This window comes from Narcine bancroftii, chromosome 1, assembly GCF_036971445.1.
Source record: "Narcine bancroftii isolate sNarBan1 chromosome 1, sNarBan1.hap1, whole genome shotgun sequence".
Classification (NCBI taxonomy): domain Eukaryota; kingdom Metazoa; phylum Chordata; class Chondrichthyes; order Torpediniformes; family Narcinidae; genus Narcine; species Narcine bancroftii.
Window position 1 is genome coordinate 489,123,524 of NC_091469.1, and position 18,422 is coordinate 489,141,945.

General features: G+C 46.3%; 1 protein-coding gene across 2 annotated transcripts in view; it reads left to right on the top strand.

Annotated features, from left to right (window-relative positions):
- Positions 1-3,476: 3,476 nt before the first annotated feature.
- LOC138751983 (cation channel sperm-associated auxiliary subunit TMEM249-like) overlaps positions 3,477-18,422 on the top strand; it is a 45,788-nt gene continuing 30,842 nt past the window's right edge. The window contains exons 1-2 of one of the 2 annotated variants that reach the window (XM_069915105.1): positions 15,761-17,028; positions 17,130-17,247. In XM_069915105.1, coding sequence (XP_069771206.1) covers positions 17,011-17,028; positions 17,130-17,247 — 136 coding nt within the window. In that variant the 5' untranslated portion in view covers positions 15,761-17,010. Of the gene's footprint in view, positions 3,502-15,760; positions 17,029-17,129; positions 17,248-18,422 lie in introns of those variants that run through there. The other variant, XM_069915106.1, reaches the window with a different exon arrangement.

An 18,422-nucleotide genomic window follows, 5' to 3' on the forward strand; every position in this document is an offset into this window, starting at 1 on the left:
AGTGCAGGAGGTTGTCCACCCCTGGTACAGTTTTGTTGGGGAAAGTATTTTCCAATCCTTGTCTTGCAAATCATCCATTTGCAAAATTCTGATACACTGCAGATAGTGAAGAAGCATCGTTTAAAAGGGAGCAATTTTGCAAAAGATTTTTTTCTAATCATGTCCCCTTAGACTGCATTAATAGCGGCCGAATCAAGCAAACATTTCCCCTAGGCACCTGAAAGCAGCAAGGCAAAGCAGCTAGCAGCTTTCAGGTGCCTAGCAGTGGGCAGGCTGTTGACAGTCAGCTGGCGACCCGCTGACAGCCATCCTCCCCGCTGCCGACACCTACCCTCACCTCTGCGGACACCTACCCTCCCCGCTGCCAACACCTACCCACCCCGCGAGCCGCAAGTTACATGTCAAAGAGCAGCATGTGGCTCGCGAGTCGTGATTTGGCCACCCCTGACATATAACATGCAAGGTAGAGGAGTGTAGCACAAGAACATACCAGCTATATGCAGAGGAGTTTTACAAGGATGTTGAGTGAAACACAAAACTCCGCAGATGCTGTGTTTTTACCTGGAAGCTGCCAGATCAGAAAATGTCAATGAGGCAAGGTTAGCAGAGCTGGGACTTTTCTCTTTAGAGCAGTGGTTCTCAACCTTTTTCTTTCCATTCACATACCATTAGTAAGGGATTACTTAAGGTGGCAATGTGGGTGGAAAGAAAAAAATTTGAAAAGCATTCAGTGGGTCTCTACGATTATAGCTTGAGGTTATTACAAGAAAGAAAACTCTCACATGAAGAGAGTGCAGTTGACACTTACTTTATAGAGATGCAGCTCTGCCTTTTATAGGCAGCCGGCCACATCACCACCGGGGCGGGGCTTGAGTGGAGCTGGCTGCCAATTGGCCGCCTTGGATCCGCAGGCCAGGATTGGACCCCCCTGCGATCTGCTGACGGCATTTGCTTGATTCGGTCACTATTACTGTGGCCTAAGTGGACGGGTCTCCCATCCTGCCGTGTTGCTTGCTCGATCACCATGTTCAATGGCCATTTCCTGTGTTGGCCTGCAGAGTGGGCTGCTACAACCACCATTTCAATCGTACCTAATTGACTCATATGTCCACGGTTTCACAACTCCAAAAGAAATGGACCAATGACAATTTTTCTCAGCAAAATATTTCAGTAACAATTGGGTCTAGAGCAGTGATTCTCAACCTTCCCTTTCCTCTCAAATCCCACCTTAAGCAATCCCTAACTAATCACAGGGAATGCTTAATGAGTGGAAATAAAAAGGTTGAGAAGCACTGGGTTAGAGCGAATGATGAGAGGAGATCGACAAGATTACGAGATTCCCAGGGCAGGATCAGCAAACACCAGAGGACATCTATACAAAGTGAAGGGAGAGAATTTTAGAGGAGACACCAGGGATAATTTTTTTTAACGCAGAGAGTTGTGGGGGCCTGGAATACCTTGCCAGGAGTGGTGGTAGAGGCTGCAACATTAGGGGCATTTAAGAGACTCTTAGATAGGCCCATGGATGAAAGAAAAATAGAGGGTTGTAGGGTAGGAAAGGTTTAGTGGGTTTTTTTTCTGATAGGAATATATAGGTTGAAAACAACATTAAGGGCAGAAGGACCTGTACAGTACTGCAGTGTTCTGTGTTTAGTATATATGTGCCAAAAATCATGCCAAATTAAACAAAATATCTAAAAGAAAATAGGAGATACCTAAGATCCCATTGAATGTCTCCCATCAATCCTTGATGTCCGAAAGTCATGGAGTCATACAGCATAGAACAGATAGGTGGAGGGGCAGGTAGTGATGTGGAAACATAAATGGCTGCAGGGAGACTGAGATAGAATAGGAGAATGAATCAGAATCTATTGTCATGAACAAGTCTTGAAATTTGTGGTTTTGCCGAAGTATCACAGGGCGAACGTTCATATCAACCACATTACAACAATAAATAAAAATGTGCACGAAAAGTCAAAGTGAGATCGTGCCTTTGGTTCATTGGTTGAATGGGCAGAGAAGTGGGAAATGAAATACAATGTTGCTGTGACGGGCCCAGAGGACCCCAAAACCCAGCAGCAGTAGAAATTCACCAAGACAAATCGTTGCTCAAGAAAAGTTGCTTTTAATTACCTTTAAACATGAAAATAGAATCAAACTTTAACTTATTACTATTAACTTAACCCCATTCTCATTCTAAGCGCACGTGTATATAATGTGTGTGTAAGTTCAGGAAAGTTCTTTGGTTCACAGTCCAATCTCACTTCTCACTCCTCCAACTTCACCGGTATCAGGCAATTCTTATACTGTGCTCAGAATTGAACATTTATGAATCTTCACCAGGCTTTGGTACTGAAAGGTAAATGGTTACCACTCAGGAAGGTTCTTTTTGGTTTTCAGAGAGAGATTTGTTGCTCATTGGACACAAACTGATTCCTTCCGATCAGCTACTTTCAGTGTCTTGCCGAAGAAACTTGCCCCATCTTGCGTTTTCCAAATGATAACCTCTTTTTCCAGGACACCACAGAGTTCCTCTTGTTTCCCTTTATTTCAGGAGAAACGCTCTAGCCAGCCGTTTCCTCTTGTATGGACTACAAGGGCTTTGAACAGGCTGAATTCAGAACTCACAACCCATCTTCAAAATGGGGTTTTAACAAGCCAGCCAGCTTGGCATTTTGCTGCCCTAAAAGCTACTGCAGAACTCAGTTCTGTCTCTCTCTAAGAGGAATCCTGTTGGTTCTTTCCTCTCTCTCTCTCTCTCTCTCTCTCTCTCTCTCTCTCTCTCTCTCTCTCTACTTGTGAAAAAACAGAACTTCTTGCAGGGCCAACCCAATTCTTTGAAAGATCTTTATCAGCACTTGAGCCCTGATTCTTCCATTTGCACCTGCTTTTTGAAATTCCTTCCAAAACAATTTAATTGTCTTTGGAGCCTGGGTGTCTGGCTTGATCAAAGCTCTAGCATTTAAATGAGATGCATTTTGTAATCATCCGTTTGTGAAGTGGGGGCCTACGCTGAACCCTCCACAATCTATCTCTTTTAAAGACATATTCATATAAAATATAATATACCCTGTAACATTGGAAAGTGTACAGTACTAAATCCTTCCTATTGTGTAACCCTATATTTTTCTTTCATCCATCTGCCTGCCTAAGTGTCTTTTAAATGCCCTCAATGTTTCAGCCTCCACCTCCACCCCTGGCAAGGCTTTCCAGGCCCCCACACCTCTCCGTGTAAAAAAAACTTACCCCCAACATCTCCCCTGAGCTTTCCTCCCCTCAAGGTTTCTGCTCAAAATCAGAAAGCCATATGGCCTTCATTAGTCGAGGGATTGAGTTCAAGATCCGAGAGGAAATGTGGCAATTCCATAAAACTTTGGTCAGACCACACTTGGAGTATTGTGTTCAGTTCTGGTCGCCTCATAACGGGAAGGATGTGGAGAGGATGCAGAGGAGATTTGCCAGGATGTTGCCTGAATTGGAGAGCGTGTCTTATGAGGCAAGGTTAGCAGAACTGGGGCTTTGCTTTGGAGCGACGAAGGATGAGAGGTAACAGGTCTACAAGATTGTGAGAAGCACAGAAAGGGTGGACAGCCAACACCTTTTTCCCAAGGTGGGAGTATCAAATACCAGAGGACAGTTGTTTAGGGTGAAGAGAGGGAATTTTGTCAGGGCTAAGTTTTTTTTACACAGTGAGTAGTGGGTGCTGGAATGTATTGCCAGGGGTGGTGGTGGAGGCTGGTACAATAGGGACATTTAAAAGACTCTTAGACAGGGACATGATTAATCACAAAAATAGAGGGTTACAGATGCGAGGTTGGGAAAGGTTATATCAGTGGTTCTCAACCTTTTATTTCCACTCACATGCCACCTTAAATGATCCTTTACTTACCACAGAGCATCTATAGCATAGGATGTCATAGGTGCTCTGTGGTTAGTAGGGGATTACTTAAGGTGCTATGGGGGTGTAAAAAAGGTCGAGAATCACTGGGTTAGGTTGTTTCGGAGTGGGTTTACCTAGGCTGGCACAACATTGTGACCAAATGTGCTGGAATGTTCAATGAAAACTGAGCCTTTAATATCTTACTCAAATAACACCCGCAGCCTAGGCTAGGATGATTTGATGTTGATCTGACAGGTGGAATGTCCTCTTTCACTCCCATGCCAGAGAAATAAGCCACACTGCCACTTTGTCACTGGAGCTCAGTGCTCAAACCCTCCAAGGTCCTGTGTGGTGTTTTGGCTTCTGCAGTTGGTGTACGGTGCCTGGTACGCGCCGCGTATGACTCAGCCCATCCCTGGAACTGAGTGACAGGATGGGGAAACAATGGCAGCCTTCACAGGGAAAGCCTGAATCTTGGAAGTGAGCCCAGTCTCAGTCACATGGCCCTGAATCCTTTCTCCGAACCAAAAACCGGTGTCATTTCTCAATGTCACTGCTTGCTCAACAAGATGTGCTGGAATCATCCAGGGCTGATTTTGCAATGTTTACCACCTTCTTCCCGGTTCACAAGCTGTGAGCAAATATTTTTGAGAAAATATGTTGACACTGCCAAAAGCAGAGGCTCTCATAACAGGCAGACGAATCTTTCAATGGAGGCACTAAGGTGGAACATGCAGTTCAACTCGAGAGAGATAAATTGTCCTGACAATTACTGGCGACAGCTTGTCTCTTGGAGGGGTTACACTGTGATGCTCCCTGTTCCCAGATGTGCTTTAACAAGGAGTTTTGTCAGGCCATTTGGAGGAATTTAGTGATATCTGTTTGAAAGTGTTATTTAATTGGACACATTTATGTATCATGCTACATTAACCGGTCAGCTAATTGCAATGATTTCTCGCCCTCAGACAGAGAACGTGTTATAGATCATAATAAAATATTATGAGTGATGTAAATATAGTCATTCAGCACTGAAGAAGGCCTTTCAGCCCATTGTGCACATGCCAACTATCAAGAACCCATCATGACAAATCACTTGGCATTTCACGCCTTCCTGAGTCAAGTGCACCTGCAGACACTTTAATTTTTTTAAATTTTAGATTGATAGCCTTGTAGCAGCTACTACGGTAGATGCTACTAAATAAAGGCAAACACACACAAAGGTAGTCAACTCAAGATTGGTTTATTGCAGACAGACACAGACCTTTTATTCCCTGCCTGTTAATGAGCTTGTTAGTGAACAGCTGCTGGTCCACAGAACCAGTAGGTTAAAACTATGAGCCATTAGCGCCCCGCACCTTTAGGCAGGGTCTTCATCTGATCCATTGTATTTTGGTGCCCAGCACTGCTAGCCCATGATGTCTCAGGCAATACCGCACTGTGCGCCTGCTACATCACCCCCCCCCCTCCGAATCGTCACTTTAACACTTGACTTAGGTGGACGTCCACGTTGCCTGGGTTGAGGGCAATGAACTGGTGAAGTAGGGTCCGTATGGGCAGGTTTAAGTCTGTCCACACTGAATAGCTGACGATGCCCTCCGATGTCTAATGTATATACCACTCCATCTCTCTTAATCACATGAAATGGTCCTTCATATGGTTTTAGTAACAGTGCCCCTGGAACCTGTCTTCGTACGAATACAAATTCAGTGTTTAATAGTGATTGGGGCACTTGTTGCCTAGGTTTGCCATGCCAGTTGGTAGAGGATGGTTTGCTGTTAGCAATACCCTTGTGGAGTTGTTGCAGGACATCCATATCTGAATTGCTTGTGAAGTGGATATCTCCTGGAACCATAAGGGCCATACCATACATCAATTCTGCAGACGATGCAAACAGATCTTCCTTTGAACTGTTCATACTCCTAGTAGATCCCAAGGTTCATTGACCCAGATGGGGCTGGTGAGTCGGGCCTTCTGTGAAGATTTAAGTTGTCGATGGAAACTTTGCACTAGGCAGTTGGACTGTGGATGGTACGCAGTAGTGTGGTGCAATTGTATACCACAAAAACAAGCCAAGGAAGCCCATAACGTCAAAGTGAACTGTGGTCCACAGTCTGAAGTTATGTGTGTAGGCACTCCAAATCTAGCAATTCAATTTAAGATTAACGCTCTAGCACATGCCTCAGTATCACTGACTGGTAATGGAATGGCCTCTGGCCAGCGGGTGAAGCGGTCTACTACCGAGAGAATATACCTCATGTCCTGAAATACTGGTAATGGTCCAACCAGATCCACATGCACATGCTCAAATCTTCTGCGTATTGTCGGGAAAGGCTGCAGGGGTGCCTTGGTGTGGTGTATTTTCACAGATTGGCAGGATATACACGTTCGTGCTCATTGCGCGACGTCTTTTTTCAGCCCATGCCACATGTACTTGTTTGACATTATTTTGACTGAAGTCCTGATGGATGGGTGTGATAGATTGTGAATGTCATCAAAAAGAAGCCATCTCCAAGATAATGGGACCAATGGTCGAGGATAGCCCAACGATATATCACAAAGGAGTTCTGGACTATCTTGTTGTGGTGGCACCTGTTGAAATTTCCTCCTTTTCCATAATGATTCAAATTCATTGAATCTTACTTTCGGGGTCACCAATTTGTAATGGCTACTACGGTAGATGCTACTAAATAAAGGCAAACACACACAAAGGTAGTCAACTCCAGACTGGTTTATTGCAGACAGACACAGACCTTTTATTGCCTGCCTGTTAATGAGCTTGTTAGTGAACAGCTGCTGGTCCACAGTGCCAGTAGGTTAAAGCTATGAGCCATTAGCGCCCCGCACCTTTAGGCAGGGGCTTCGTCTGATCCACTTGCTGTACTTTGGTGCCCAGCACTGCTAGCCTGCAATGTGTCAGGTAAGTCTGTGATCTGGCGGTGGCCGTTCGCAATACCATGCTGTGCACTTGCTACATCATGGCCCATGAGCCACACTACCCATTTCTCCAATTAGCATCTTGAGCCCATAAGTCTTTGTGTTAATTTCTAAGTCACCCCATTACAAGAAGGATGTGGAAGCTACGGAGAGAGTGCAGAGGAGATTTACCAGGCTGCTGCCTGGATTGGGGAACGTGTCTTTATGAGGCAAGGTTAACCAAGCTAAGAAGGAACAAAGAAGGATTAGAGATGACTTAATAGAGGTCTAAAAAATTATGAGAGGCATAGACCATGACCATAAGACATAGGAGCATAAATAGGCCATTCAGCCCATTGAGTTTGCCCCACCATTTAATCATGAGCTGATCCATTCTCCCACTCAGCCCCACTGCCCAGTCTTCTTCCTATTAACCTTTAATGCCATGGCTGATCAAGAACCTATCGATCTCTGCCTTAAATATACCCAATAACCCAGCCTCCACAACTGCCTGTGGCAACAAATTCCCCAGAGTCACCATCCTCTGGCAAAATAAATTATTTTTAAATATTTTTATTGAATTCAATGTAATAAACTCGTATACATGTTGCATTAATATAACAAGGAAAATATTATAATATATACTGATACATATTATCTTTGGCTTGGCTTCGCGGACGAAGATTTATGGAGGGGGTAAAAGTCCACGTCAGCTGCAGGCTCGTTTGTGGCTGACAAGTCCGATGCGGGACAGGCAGACACGGTTGCAGCGGCTGCAGGGGAAAATTGGTTGGTTGGGGTTGGGTGTTGGGTTTTTCCTCCTTTGCCTTTTGTCAGTGAGGTGGGCTCTGCGGTCTTCTTCAAAGGAGGTTGCTGCCCGCCAAACTGTGAGGCGCCAAGATGCACGGTTTGAGGCATTATCAGCCCACTGGCGGTGGTCAATGTGGCAGGCACCAAGAGATTTCTTTAGGCAGTCCTTGTACCTTTTCTTTGGTGCACCTCTGTCACGGTGGCCAGTGGAGAGCTCGCCATATAACACGATCTTGGGAAGGCGATGGTCCTCCATTCTGGAGACGTGACCCATCCAGCGCAGCTGGATCTTCAGCAGCGTGGACTCGATGCTGTCGACCTCTGCCATCTCGAGTACTTCGACGTTAGGGATGAAAGCGCTCCAATGGATGTTGAGGATGGAGCGGAGACAACGCTGGTGGAAGCGTTCTAGGAGCCGTAGGTGATGCCGGTAGAGGACCCATGATTCGGAGCCGAACAGGAGTGTGGGTATGACAACGGCTCTGTATACGCTTATCTTTGTGAGGTTTTTCAGTTGGTTGTTTTTCCAGACTCTTTTGTGTAGTCTTCCAAAGGCGCTATTTGCCTTGGCGAGTCTGTTGTCTATCTCATTGTCGATCCTTGCATCTGATGAAATGGTGCAGCTGAGATAGGTAAACTGGTTGACCATTTTGAGTTTTGTGTGCCCGATGGAGATGTGGGGGGGCTGGTAGTCATGGTGGGGAGCTGGTTGATGGAGGACCTCAGTTTTCTTCAGGCTGACTTCCAGGCCAAACATTTTGGCAGTTTCCGCAAAGCAGGACGTCAAGCGCTGAAGAGCTGGCTCTGAATGGGCAACTAAAGCGGCATCGTCTGCAAAGAGTAGTTCACGGACAAGTTTCTCTTGTGTCTTGGTGTGAGCTTGCAGGCGCCTCAGATTGAAGAGACTGCCATCCGTGCGGTACCGGATGTAAACAGCGTCTTCATTGTTGGGGTCTTTCATGGCTTGGTTCAGCATCATGCTGAAGAAGATTGAAAAGAGGGTTGGTGCGAGAACACAGCCTTGCTTCACGCCATTGTTAATGGAGAAGGGTTCAGAGAGCTCATTGCTGTATCTGACCCGACCTTGTTGGTTTTCGTGCAGTTGGATAATCATGTTGAGGAACTTTGGGGGACATCCGATGCGCTCTAGTATTTGCCAAAGCCCTTTCCTGCTCACGGTGTCGAAGGCTTTGGTGAGGTCAACAAAGGTGATGTAGAGTCCTTTGTTTTGTTCTCTGCACTTTTCTTGGAGCTGTCTGAGGGCAAAGACCATGTCAGTAGTTCCTCTGTTTGCGCGAAAGCCGCACTGTGATTCTGGGAGAATATTCTTGGCGACACTAGGTATTATTCTATTTAGTAGAATCCTAGCGAAGATTTTGCCTGCAATGGAGAGCAACGTGATTCCCCTGTAGTTTGAGCAGTCTGATTTCTCGCCTTTGTTTTTGTACAGGGTGATGATGGTGGCATCACGAAGATCCTGAGGCAGTTTTCCTTGGTCCCAACAAAGCTTGAAAAACTCATGCAGTTTGGCATGCAGGGTTTTGCCGCCAGCCTTCCAGACCTCTGGGGGGATTCCATCCATACCTGCTGCTTTGCCACTTTTCAGTTGTTCGATTGCCTTATATGTCTCATCCAGGGTGAAAACCTCATCCAGCTCTAGCCTTAGGGGCTGTTGAGGGAGCTGGAGCAGGGCGGAATCTTGGACTGAGCGGTTGGCACTGAAAAGAGATTGGAAGTGTTCTGACCATCGGTTGAGGATGGAGATCTTGTCGCTGAGGAGGACTTTGCCGTCTGAGCTGCGCAGCGGGCTTTGGACTTGGGGTGAGGGGCCGTACACAGCCTTTAGAGCCTCGTAGAAACCCCTGAAGTCGCCAATGTCCGCGCTAAGCTGGGTTCGTTTGGCGAGGCTAGTCCACCACTCATTTTGGATCTCCCGGAGTTTGCGCTGAAGATGGCTGCATGCGCGACGGAAGGCTTGTTTCTTCTCTGGACAGGACGGCTTTGTAAGGTGAGCCTGGTGGGCAGCTCGCTTCTTTGCCAGCAGCTCCTGGATTTCCTGGCTGTTTTCGTCAAACCAGTCCTTGTTTTTCCTGGAGGAGAAGCCCAGTACCTCTTCAGTGGATTGCAGTATGGTAGTCTTCAACTGATCCCAGAGGGTTTCAGGGGACGGGTCCATGAGGCGGGTTGCATCGTCGAGCTTTGCTTTGAGGTTTGCCTGGAAGTTTCCTCTCGCTTCGTCTGACTGCAGGTTTCCCACATTGAACCTCTTTCTGGGGGCTTTATTGTTCCTGGGCTTTGGCTTGAAGTGAAGGTTGAGCTTGCAGCGAACCAGCCGGTGGTCAGTGTGGCATTCCGCGCTAGGCATGACCCTGGTGTGGGGCACATCTCGTTTGTCACTTTCTCGCACCAGGAGGTGCCAGTGTTTGGATCGGGGATGCATCCAGGTGGTCTTAAGGCTGTCCCTCTGCTGAAAAAGGGTGTTTGTAATAGTGTTAATAGGCAGGCGGAGGCCCCGGTCCGGGCAGGGAGCGGGAGGCGGCGGCCCCAGTCCGGGCACAGGGAGAGCAGCAGCGGCCCCGGCCCCGGTCCGGGCGAAGGGTAGACGGCGGCGGCCCCGATCCGGGCAGGAGCAAGGGGGAGACGGCGGCCCCGGCCTCGGTCGAGTGAGGCAGGCGGAGGCCCCGATACGGGCAGAGAGTTGGAGGCGGCGGCCCCAGTCTGGGCACAGGGAGAGCAGCAGCGGCCCCGGCCCCGGTCCGGGCGAAGGGTAGACGGCGGCGGCCCCGATCCGGGCAGGAGCAAGGGGGAGACGGCGGCCCCGGCCTCGGTCGAGTGAGGCAGGCGGAGGCCCCGATCCGGGCAGAGAGTGGGAGGCGGCGGCCCCAGTACAGGCACAGGGAGAGCTGTGGCGGCCTCGGCCCCGGTCCGGGCAGTATGGACCGACCTAGGAGGGGAGGCAGACCCCTCCAGCCCGGGTAAAAAACCTGCATAGGAGAAGGCCACTCCGATATAAAACCTACGACCCAAGGACATATTATATAACTGGTAAAAAAGCATGAATTAACAATTTTCAATTTTCATTATTAATTAAAAAGGAAACTCATATGAATTACATTATATGAAATCTGCTCATAACATGGTATAATATCAAATAATATTATTGTCTAGAACCATCATATAGAAACCGTAATTTATCAATTTATTTTAAAAAATGAAAGAGGAAAAATCTAAACCAACACTACTCGAACCCCTCCCTCTAATCAAGGTTACCTATAAAAACAAAGAGAAATCGGTGAAACTGGACCAGATCGCGACCTCCAGAAGCCAGACAGAGCATCGTCAGAACAGCCCGACCGCCCTAAAACTGCCAGACGTGATAGTATTCTGTGAATGGACCCCATATCTTTTCAAACTGGAACTTTTTGATATCGTATCCATTTTTTTCCAAACTTTCGTCCAGTCGCCACTGTGCATGAGTCGGTGGAAGTTCATCTTTCCACTTCATTAGAACCCGTCGTCTGGCTATCAACGTACTAAAAGCTAAAACCTTATCTTGAGATACCAACAAAGGTATTGTCGGATCATAAATAAAGTTAAACAAGGCAATTAAAGGGCATGGATCTTATTTAGTCTTAAAACTCGTTGATAAAGATCGCGAAATGTTCTCCTGAAATCTTCCTAATGTGGAAAAAAGGAATTCCTTCACATCTCTATTCTAAGTAGACGCCCTTCAATCCTAGCTAAGATGGCGCCTTACAACAGCAACACTTTGCGTGCAGCTCTGACAGGAATTACCAAATATTCCCATTCAAAACTATTAAAATTTGACCCCTGAACCAGAACTATAAAATCAAACTTACCGTAAGTAAGGATATCCCAAGAACGTTGGCAGACCTCAGAATTGGAAGAATCAGTGGTCTCAGTCGGACTGCAGGACCTTTAAGCAGCCGGTGATCAGGCAAGTTCAACACTGCGGGAGTTTTAAACTGTCAGCAATCAGGCCATTTATACCTCGCAGATAGGAGTCGGTCATTACATTTAAACATCGCGGGAAATTTAAAGGGGCATTGCACAAACCATTTAAACACCGCGGGAATTACCAGCAGCAGGCTCATGGGCTATGCAAAGAAGACCCAACCACATGGACGCAGAGAGGGGCTACAGGTTAAGCTAAGATGCTGGGCCCTGAGGCTTCCACTCCCTACCAATGCACAATCCTTGAAGAACAAACTTGATGAACTCCAAGCCAAACTTCAACATCAGGGAGTGCTGTGTGATGTGCTTTACGGAAACATGGCTAAACACAGACATTCCCTACAAGATGCTACAGCCCGCGGGCTATATCCTTGTAGAGCTTGTCGAAAGAACCAAAGACTTGTTGATCCAAACCAAGGCTTTTATTAGCAAAAGACAGGAGCTCTTCACAGGTGGCCGACCAGTCCGGAATGATCTGACCTGACTAGAGACACAACCCTTTAAGGCCCAGACAGTAGGTGTGGCTAAGCTCTTAGCCAATCGCTGTAAGCACAGTCGAGATACTGTAACTATATACACTATACACATTGGTGATAGGTCTGTACTATCACAACCCTCCACCATACTGACTGGACAGCGGTGTCAGGAACAACCAGGGGAGGCATCGTTTGTGTCATCATCAATTCATCGTGGTCAAACCAGAATGCTGAGTACAGAGTTAATGGTCGGTTACTAATGAGTGTGGGTGAACAGAAGAACCTTGGGTTTCAAATCCATACATCCCTCAAGGTCGCTGCACAGGTTGATAGGATAGTTGAGAAGGCCTATGGGATGCTGGGCTTCAATAATAAGGGGATTGAATTCAGGAGTAGTAAGGTCATGTTGCAACTCCACAAATCTCGGGTAAGACCACTCTTGGAGTATTGTGTTCAGTTCTGGTCACCTCATTACAGGAAGGATGTGGAAGCTATGGAGAGGGTGCAGAGGAAATTTCCCAGTATGTTGCCTGAGTTGGAAAACAAGTCTTATGAGGCAAGGTTATCAGAGCTGGGACTTTTCTCTTTGGAGTGTAGAAGGATGAGAGGAGACTTGATAGAGGTCTACAAGATTGTGAAAGGCATAGATACGGTAGATAGCCAGCTCCTGTTTCCCAGGGCAGAAGTAGCAAACTCCAGAAGACATATGTAAAAAGTGAAGGGAGGGAAGTTTAGGGGAGACATCAGGGGTAAGTTTTAACACAGAGAGTTGTGGGTGCCTGGAATGCCTTGCCAGGGATGGTAGTGGAGGTTGAAACATTGGGGGAATTTAAGAGACTCTTAAATACAGAAACATGGATGGAAGGAAAATAGAGGGTTACAGGTTAGGATGGGTTTAGTACTTTCTTAATAAGGAATATATGGGTCTTCACAACAATGAGGGCCGAAGGGCCTGTACTGTGCTGTAGGGATCTATATTCTATGAAGAGCAGGTGCTGAAATCTTGAGCAAAGAATGAGAAGCTGGAGGAACTCAACAAGAACTGCCAGCCGAAGTGGTGAAAGCAGGCTCAGTTTTGCACAGGCACATGGATAGGATCGGTGTGGAGGGCTACAGACTGGGTGCAGTTCTGTTGGACTAGGCAGAAAAATAGTTTGGCATAGACTAGAAGGGCCGAAGGCCTGTTTTCTGTGCTGTAATGCTCTATGGTTCTATGGATCAGGCAGCATCCGAGGAGAGAGACAGTTTCGTCAACGTTTCGGGTTGGGACCCTTTCCCGAGGCACGTGGGAAAGGGAGATAGCAGGGTCAATATAGAGAGTGGGAGGGGGGAGGGGAGCGGGCAAGAATGAACGGATGCTGGTCAAAAGAAGATGGGGGAAGTCAAGAAGATGACAGGGGACAATGGATGGGAATGGTTTAGTGCAGTGGTTCTCAACCTTTATCTTTCCACTCACATCCCACTTTAAATATTCCCTATGCCATAGGTGCTCTGTGATTAGTAAGGGATTGCTTAAGGTGGGATGTGGGTGGAAAGAAAAAATTTGAAAACCATTGTTTTAACCGTACCTAATTGACTCGTTATGTGCACTGTTTCATAACTCCAAAGGAAATGGGCCAATGACAATTTTTCTCAGGCAACATATTTCAGTAACAATTGGGTCTAGAGCAGTGGTTCTCAACCTTCCCTTCCCACTCACATCCCACCTTAAGCAATCCCTTACTAATCACAGAGCACCGATGGCACGGGGATTACTTAAAGTGATATATGAGTGGAAAGAAAATGGTTTGGAGCTAACTGCACAGATGGTTGCTTCTGTCAGCATGGATGAGTTGGGTTGAAGGGCTGAACAACTCTATGACCCCCCAAGTCTGTTTTAATAATTATTGATCTATAGGTTGTCGTAGCCGAAGGGTTGTTGTGGGGATGCACTCCCACTGCTGGACAAATGCCCTTCACGGTGTCCGGCTCAAACAGCCTCTGCCCATCAAGTCCAACTCCTGGCCATCACGTGTGGCATAGTTCTTATGCCCGGCGGAGCTGTTGTCACTGACAGGAGAAGGGGCAAAGGCGGGCCTCTGGCACCTTGAAACCAGTTGCTCCAGGCAGATGGGGCTCGTTAACTACAGCTGGGAATTCATCTAGGAGAGGGGAAACTCTGATTTCAAACCTCTGCTGCCTTGTGGCTGCGCTCACTCATGGGACAGGTTCTAGGAGCAAACCCCAAGGAAAAATCCGGAGTCGGAGTCCCAAAGGTGGCTGACTGCTGTACCCAGCACTGGCTCGGCAACTCCTGCAATGCTGCTGGCACCAAACCGTATCGGCTTTTGCCGTTCCTTTGGTCCCAACATCAGCATGTGGGGGGGGGGGGGGGGGGGGGGTGGTCCTACTGAATTGGCCACAGGTGGATTTCCACATCAATTCTGCCCTGGTTTGTGCCGTGCAGAGGCCAGTCCAGCTTCGCTTTATGGCGCAGTGCCCATGGTTTACCACGACCGACGGAGGCCATACACACACAAATATCGTGGAAATGTATAGTACCCAGAAGGGTGGTTGGTATAGCAAAATATCCGGTTTGAATCTGATGGTGTCTGTAAGACATTTGTACATTGTCCCCATGTCTGCATGGATTCTCCAGTTTCCTCCCATCCTCCAAAACATATGGGACTGGTTGGTCAATTGGGCATAATTAGGCAACGTGGGTTTCATGAGCCAGAATTAACATTAGACTTTAAAAAAAAATTAAAATCAGATAATGTTACTGGCCTTCAGCAAAAGTGTTTGTTCCAAGTTTTTGGCATTATATAAACGAGAATCTTTTCCAGTAATGTGGCCAGGATTGAAGAATGTGTCATATCAGGCGAGATTAACAGAGTGAGGGCTTTTCTCTTTGGAGTGAAGAAGGATGGGAGTTCGACACGATTATGAGAGGTGTGGATAGGGTGGACAGCCAGTGCCTGTTTCCCAGAATAACAAGAGAGAAGAATGGTTTCTTCCAAACTTCTCCACATAAATTTTTTTAAAAAATATTCATGTTATTTGAGGTGAAACGAAAACGAGGCTTTTGTTTAAATCATAAGTCACACTTCAGAGAAGAGGTAGAAAATCTCGTGAGACAAGATTGCTAAACAGTGGAGATCTGTTTAGGGGTGACGTCAGGGCTAAGTTTTTTTTAACAGAGAGTGGTGTCTGCCTGGGTGGTGGTGGAGACTGGTGCAATGGGGACATTTAAAAGACTCTTAGCCAGGCACATGGATATAATAAAAATAGAGGCTTACGGATGTGAGTTAGGGAAGGGTTGGTTTGTTGAGCAGGTTTCTATTGTTCGCCATAACCTTGTGGGCTGAAGGGTCTGTGCAGTGCAGAGCTTTAAAATTATGTGTTTTATAGCACCATTCTCAACCTCTTTAGGCTATGCACCCCCCCCCCCCCCCACAAAGGATTCTGCTTGAAGTTTCTAGGCCCCATTCCCAGCGAAGCAGTCAAGTTTTGGTTTTCCTGATTTTAGAATGACACCACTTCCAACCTTGAGATTCTTTTCCCTGTGGGTGAGGAAGAATGACCACTTCTGGTTAATGCAAAAAAAATGTACATGACGTATTGTACCATGTAAACAAATAAAGAACTGTAAACAAACTGATTGTGCAATAATTATGTACTCTCCCCTACTGACTACATAAAAATCATTTAAAATATTCATGTTACTTGAGGTGAAATGAAATCAACGCTTTTATTTAAACGATGAGTCACGTCTCAGAGAAGAGGTGGAAAATCTCATGAAATGGTGCAAAAGTAACAACCTGAGTGTCAACATGGACAAGATGAAGGGGATGATCGTGGACTTCAGGAGGCCCAGGAATGGCCACCCTCCACGACACATCAACAGCTCTGTAGTGAAGAGAGTGGAGAGCACCAAGTTCCTTGGAGTTCATTTAACTAGTAACCTATTGTGGACACTCCGCAACAGCGACTGCCTTTCCCAAGAAGACTGAAGCGGGCAAGGCCACCATTATGTCATTCTTCTACAGGAGCTCTATCGAGTGCATCCTGGCCGGCTGCATCACAGTGGGGTACGGTTGCTGCAGAGAAATAGATCGGAGGTCAGTCAATCCACAGGACCAGAAGAATGGCAGAGAAGATCACTGGAGTCTCCTTCACCCCCACACACCACCCCACCCCCCCACTCAACATGATCTACTGGGATTGTGGTCTGAAGAGGGTGGACAAAATCATTAAGACCCTGCCCGCCCTGCACACAGCATCTTTCAGTGGGGAAGAGGTGCAGGAGGATCAGAGCCAGCACCACCAGGCTGAGGAACAGCTTCTTCCCACGGGCAGTGAGGATGGTGAATGATCAAAGGAACTGCTCACGCTCACCCTCCAAGACTCTAATTTGTACACACCAATAATTATTATTTTTTTTTAATAGATGAAATATGAGTCCTATTGCTTGTCTGTGTGTGTGTTATGTCTGGTTGTGTATCTGCAGGTTTTGCACCGAGGACCGGAGAACGCTGTTTCATCTGGTTGTACTTGGCAATAAACTTGACTTGACTAGATGACTAGTCTTGACTAAAATTGCCAAGGCCCCTGGGAGGAGAGGTGCATAGATCGTCTTTTGAGAATGGCTGATCTATAGGCCAAGACCTGTGGAAGATTAGTCTCTGAGGGTTGGGGTGATGGAATGCCAAGGACAAGAAGCTTGTGGGACCTTTCAACTCCGACCATCATTGGCTCCCACTTGTGACATCATGGGCGATATCGCCGTGGCAACATTCAATTCACAGCCAGAACACCTTGAACCATTTTAAAAGTTGCTAAGTTTTTCCCTTAATTGCAGGTTTTTTTTAAATTTTGAGGCAAATAAAAGTTCACTCAAAGTTTCTCGAGCGAAAAACATCTTGAAGGGTGAATACTGAAAGGTGAAAAGTTGTGGTAATCTCTGAAACACATGGAATGTGGCTCTGTATGAAGGTAGGTGGCGACCAAAGGGAACGAGACCCATTAAGTCCAGCCTTTCAGAGTGAACTCCAGGAGTAGTTCGACTTCATTCTGAAACCTCTTGCCCACCTCAGACTTCTCCGAGGATGATGTTGAGAAATTGGGAGGACATCTGGCTTTCATCAGAAGAGATTTTACACAAAAGGCTGAAGGCCAACCAATTCTATCCATTCACAATCAGACAACCCAATGGTGAGTGTTGCACAGGCTCCGCGTCCAACAAACACCTTACCCCCTTTTTTATTGGAAAGTTCTCGCGGAGGGTGGTGGGCGCATGGTGAAAGTGGCAGAGGCAATTGTAACCTTCCTAAAGTCATTTCAACAGCCACTCAGATGGGAAAGGGACATGGACAGATCATAGGCAAACTGGACTTAGGTCAGCATGGACTTATTGGGCCAAAGGGCCTGTCTCCACACTGTGGAGCTCTTTGACACCTCACCATTCATTGTCAAGTTTGCATCTTTGCTGGCAAGGCCAGCATTGATTTCCCATCTATAACTGCCCCTTGTGAAATTATTGGTGAGTTACCTTCTCTGAATATTTACTTACCTACCTGTATTATGTTCATGTTCAAGTTCAAGTTTATTTATCAACAGAGTGTAACACAAAGAAACATCTTTGGAGTCCATAGTGCAGAAGAGTGCAGACACACATACAGATAAAACACACATACAGATAAAACACACATACAGACAAAACACACATACAGACAAAACACATACAGACAAAACACTCATACAGACAAAACACATACAGACAAAACACATACAGACAAAACACACATACAGACAAAACACTCATACAGACAAAACAGATACACAGACAAAACACATACAGACATAACACATACAGACAAAACACACATACAGACGAAACACACATACAGACAAAAAACACAGACAAACACATACACAGAAAACACATACACAGACAAAACACATACAGACAAAACATTCATACAGACAAAACACATACAGACAAAACACATACAGACAAAACACATACAGACCAAACACGTACAGACAAAACACGCATAAAGACAAAACACGCATAAAGACAAAACACACATACAGACAAAACACACATACAGACAATGCACACATACAGACAATGCACATATACAGACAATGCACACATACAGACAATGCACACATACAGACAAAACACATACAGACCAAACACACATACAGACAATACACACATACAGACAAAACACACATACAGACAAAACACATACAGACAAAACACATACAGACCAAGCACACATACAGACAATGCACACATACAGACAAAACACACATACAGACAAAACACATACACAGAAAAAACACATATACAGACAAAACACATACATACAAAACACACA